The 5,325-nt window shown below is 45.8% G+C and overlaps 1 protein-coding gene across 1 annotated transcript; it reads left to right on the forward strand.

The window, feature by feature from the left end:
• Positions 1-483: 483 nt before the first annotated feature.
• Positions 484-2,459, forward strand: ptger1c (prostaglandin E receptor 1c (subtype EP1); the record flags this gene model as incomplete). Its single annotated transcript, XM_084439130.1, has 2 exons — positions 484-1,242; positions 2,211-2,459. The coding sequence occupies 2 exons, from the start codon at positions 484-486 to the stop codon at positions 2,457-2,459; spliced, it is 1,008 nt and encodes a 335-aa protein (XP_084295256.1).
• Positions 2,460-5,325: the final 2,866 nt, after the last annotated feature.

A 5,325-nucleotide genomic window follows, 5' to 3' on the forward strand; every position in this document is an offset into this window, starting at 1 on the left:
CACAAAGCAACAGTATACAATCAAACAAAATCAATATGGAACAAACATGGACAAAAAAGGGAAACAATTATCATGTAATAAACGTATTAAGTATTAATATTGATGGTGATAGTGATTATTATTATATTTTGGGCATAAAAAAAAGTAGGCTACGGTATTTCTATGTGTCTCTCAGGTTTGGAGTTCAGAAAATGAGTTAATTCACTTTCGGTAAAGTGTGAGTGAGAGTACTTTCCACATGTGCGTGTTCTACATCTGACCAACATTATTGTGAGTAACGGCTTTTATCTCTCTATCTCTGTGCAGATGACGCAGTAGCAGAGGATCCTGCTGCCCTATCACACACATGTAATGGCCTCCGCTTCTTCTCTGTCCTCCCCTCCTCTCCTTCACCGCCTGCCAGAGCCCAACTCCTCCGCCTGCCCCTGTTCCCTGGCCCCCAACACCAGTCTCTTTGACTCCACCCCCTCTCCAAACATGGGCATGTCCTGCTTCACCATGACCTTGGGTGCCCTCTCCAACCTCACTGCCCTGGGCATCCTGGCCAAATCCTACATGAGAATCCGCCAGCGCGCCAAGGCACCCTTCCTGTTTCTGGCAGGGGCTCTGCTATTGGCTGACCTGGGCGCCCATGTGATCCCTGGATCCTTCACCCTCTATCTGCACCTGAGTCACAGTTCGAGATACGGGGCGACGATGAGAGCCACAGAGCCGGTGGAGAAGGTGTGCCAGCTCTTCGGGGCTAGCTTGGTGTTCTTCGGCTTGTGCCCACTGCTGCTGGGCAGTGCCATGGCAGTGGAGCGCTGTGTGGGCATCACCCAACCGCTGCTCCACGTCGCCGTGGTTACGGTTGACCACGCGCGTCTAGCCGTGCTGCTGCTGTCGTCTCTGGCCTTCCTGCTGGCGGCGCTGCCCCTAATGGAGGTGGGCACTTACACGCCGCAGTTCCCAGGAACCTGGTGCTTCCTCCCCGTCCGAGGCCCACGATCCACAGTCGACGCCGGCCTCGCCATGGCCTTCTCAGGCCTGGGGCTCGCCGCCCTCGTGCTCTCCCTGCTGTGCAACGCGCTGAGCGGGCTGGCGCTGCTGCAGGCCAGGGCGAGCTCCCGCGGCGCCAGGCCGAACGGCGCCGGGAGATGTGCCGCTTCCTCGTCGTCGCTCTTGCGGTCGTTGGATGTTGAAATGATGGGACAGTTGACAGTGATCACTGTTGTGTCCTGCGTGTGCTGGAGCCCGTTCCTAGTGAGTCGAGACCCACCTCTAGGCTAGACTCTAAACTGACACCGGCCGCGTTTCCCGTTAAAGAACCTTCTTAAGGAACCCTTCTTAAGGAACCCTTTGTATGGGGGTTAAAGGTACCCAACGAAACGTGAATCAAAACAATCGGTTCTTTGTTTATTTTCGAAATTCCTCGATTATATGGTTCCTTGTAGTCTAATAAACATGTTGAATCACTTGAATGTCTTTCCTACCTTGTAATTTAGTCGCAAAATGATATTTAGCTAATGTTTTGAAAACAACAAAGATGTGTGAAACGTCACTATTATGTGCTCCGCGTATTGACGCAATGACGTAGTACACAATTTTCGGGGACCACCTTCTCAAATTTGCTCTAGAGTGCATACTAGTGGTCAAAAACTACATTGGGTACCTTTAAGAAGTACTTCTTAACTTGTTCAGGAAACCCGTCCGCTGTCTATTTCGTACATGTTTGTAGATTGTATTGTCGATTGAATAGTATTGTATTTGCCTTGTCGTTGTTCTATTTTGCAGCGTCCTGTCTTGTCATGCACTGTGTTTATTGGTATGCTCCAGAACAAGGCAAATTCCTCGTAGGCGTAAATCTACGTGGCAAAAATAAATCTGATCTAACCTATGTATTATATTAGTTATTATTACTAATTATTAATTATTACTAGTATTATTTAGTATATATTTTTCATTTATGTCATGGAATGTGTGATTCCAAATATTATCTTAATGGGACTTCTTTATAGTCTTTTATGCTCGGATTACTTTTCGTGCCAGCACAATTCAAAAAGTATAGTAACACAAATTACTATACTTCTAATCAAAAGCCTCTCTCTCTCTCTGTCTCTCTCTTTCTCTCTCTCTCTCTCTCTCTCTCTCTCTTTCTCTCTCTCTCTCTCTCTCTCTCTCTCTTTCTCTCTCTCTCTCTCTCTCTCTCTCTCTCCCTCCATTACTGACAGATCTTCATATCCATGTCAGTGGGTCAGTACTACCAGGGCTCCTCCCTCTCCGAGCCCCAGTCGGAGAGTGTGGTTCTGCTGGGCCTCCGCCTCGCCTCCTGGAACCAGATCCTGGACCCCTGGGTCTACATCCTGCTCAGACGGGCCGTGTTACGCCGGATCTGCTGCGTCTTTCATCCGGAGAGATCCAACCTGGCCGAGAGCGGCTCCTTCAAAGACCCTCACAGGCAGCGCATCGGTCTACAATGAACACAACAAGCCAGTAAACAGTAAACATGTGGTCCCCCACCCACAATGCATGCCTGTTCCTTTGTGGTGATGAGGAGTGGAAACGTGATGTGTTCTTCGTGAATATGAATACTGTATGTGAAATGTTTTAAGTGTTATTTATTAGTATTTGGGGCCCCTGAGCACTTTAATTCAATTATGGAAATCTAAAAAACAGCATAAATAATGCTCCTGATGCAATGTGCACCAGTCGTTTTTTTTGCTTGGGTCCTGACGACGTGAAGCAGATGCATTTACGCTTACTGTGTGTCATTTAGCCATTAGCAGCTAAATCAAAGGATTCTGGGTAGTTTGATAGGTGCAGCTTTTCACCACTGGGTGTAATTTGCCCTCTTTCTCATTCTGAGAGACACTCGTTCTGTCTAGAGTGCACTGTCCTGTCCAGAGTGACCTGTCCTGTCTAGAGTGCACTGTCCTGTCCAAAGCGTGTTCTCGGCCAATGAAAGTGGGACTCCAGAGCATCCAGTATCTAGGCAGAGATTGACTCAAGAACACCCACGTTGTTCAGAGAGCCTCTCTATATCTGAAGCGCACGCTTCTAAGCGCATATCCAACCAGTGATCACAGATAGAAAGACCTGACAAGCACTTTACTATGAAATCCCACAGACCCCCCACCTAGCGGCTTGGCTAACTTTGTCATGATTGATGACCTAGCCATACCGTCTCTTATCTATCCATCATGATCAAACTACCTAAATAAGAGTCACCTGATCTATGTTGTGACATATAACGACTATAACTAATGATAATCATACCCACAATGCACCTCGGTAATAACCGATGAGAAGCAACCAGTGCCCGACCAAAATAACTGGTGCATTAAAAAGACTCGATAGACACGAAAAGGCACGAGGAGGCATTGTAAATCGCTATTTTACAGCTAAACAATAAAACATGAGAAGGCATTGTAGATCGCTATATTTGACTGATTCAGGCAGGGTGACGTCCTTGTAGCAATGATGTGACCGGTGCCGTGCCGAAAAGGACTGCCTGAACGCTGACGGAAAAGTACGGAATGTGCCTTTAGAGAACATCGATAGGACACAATACCGACTTTCAAGTCCGGAGTGGACTTCCATAAAGTCACGTCTAGTTTATTTGATATAACACATTTCATGCGACAAGCACAGACTCAGTGTGCTTCAAGAATAAAAAGACATTATACATGATAGAACATTAAAATAAGAATGTATTACAAATATAAAATCATGTAAGATAAAACGTGATTATCGAAATAATTACAGTACAGAGACAATAAGAGTATAAAACAAACTTAGAGGTTAAAAGCTTGTGCAAAGAGAGATGTTTTTAGCCTGTTTTTAAAAGAAGACACAGTTGTAGCAGAGCTTCATTCATGTGGTAGGGAGTTCCAGATAGTAGAACCATAATGGCTGAAGGCACCAGAGGATGATTATAGAATAACCTTGGGAATAGTGAGCAGAGCTTTCCTTGATGATCTAAACCAGGGGTTCCCAAACTCCATCAATGTGGGCCTCCCTTCTGAAAACAGTGACACACCCGCGCCCCCCCCAACCCCCCAAATGTGTCCATTATGCAAGGCAGCGTTAGCTAGCTCATAACGTTACACAGCTAAGTTAGCTCGGTGGCACCTGTTGCTAGTTAACGTTATGACGTTTTCGCACAATACATTCATGCCTGCGGGGGGAGGCTCTCTCTGCACTATCCACACATTTAGTATACATCTCTCCCATTATTTATTTAGATCTTCTGACCTTTAAAAATCACATTTAATTCATAAAAACCATAGACATTTAAAAAAATAAAAAACATGTTTTCTTTTTTTTCTAACCATCCCTCCGCGCCTCCCCTGAATTTCTTTGGGGCCCCCCAGGGGAGGCCCGCCTCACAGTTTGGGAACCCATGATCTAAGGGATCTGACTGGTTTGTATTCAGTGAGCATGTCAGAAATGTACTGTAGGCCTGGTGGATGTAAATTAAAATGAAACAATTTTAGACTGAAAGATGACTGTTACCGTCTTAATAAGTGCATGCTGTCACTTCTCACCCTACCAGTGTTGTAAGAATAAAGATTTTTCTTAAAAGTTGCAATTACATACATTTACATTTATATTATGTCCTCTTGGTTTTGTTCAACGGTCAACAAGAATTCACATGACTGTGTTCAATCCAGCCCCTAGGCTACAACATGTCTTACATACTAGACTGAATAAGTTACTTGTGTCCCCCTCTGAACCCCCCCCCCCCCAACACACACACACACACACACACACACACACACACACCACCACAGTTGAGAGACACTGTCTATAGACCGCACGTGACCTGAATGTATAGGACGCACTGCACACACATTACACACACATTCACACTCACCAACACACTACACTACTCTCTAGGCTATAAACACTGACTGCACTACTTTTTGTACATTGTTCTTTTCTTTAGCTCATCCTTTTTTGTAGTTTTTGTACTTGCCCTTTGCACTGTCCTGTCTTTGCACTATCCTGCACCCTAGCAGTCCAATGTTGTCTAAATGTTCTGCACCTCGCCGGAAAACAAATCCCACGCACGTTGTAAAACTGCATGGCAATAAACGTATTCTGACTCTGATAATCTTTATATTATACCTCCATGGGTAGTACAGCAGGACTGGCCACTGAAGCGGTCGGGAATGCGTCCACAGTGCTGTATCCGCGGGGGCGGGATATAGGTGACGTATTCCTCAACTTCCACCAATTGAATTCAGCCGTGAACGTGACGAGCGTCAAACGTATCCAATGGCTGCGTTCAGTGCGCAGACGGGCGGTGCGTCCGATCACACAGTAATAATATTCAATATGGAG

This window comes from Borostomias antarcticus, assembly GCF_949987555.1.
Source record: "Borostomias antarcticus genome assembly, chromosome: 5".
In the NCBI taxonomy this organism is placed as follows: domain Eukaryota; kingdom Metazoa; phylum Chordata; class Actinopteri; order Stomiiformes; family Stomiidae; genus Borostomias; species Borostomias antarcticus.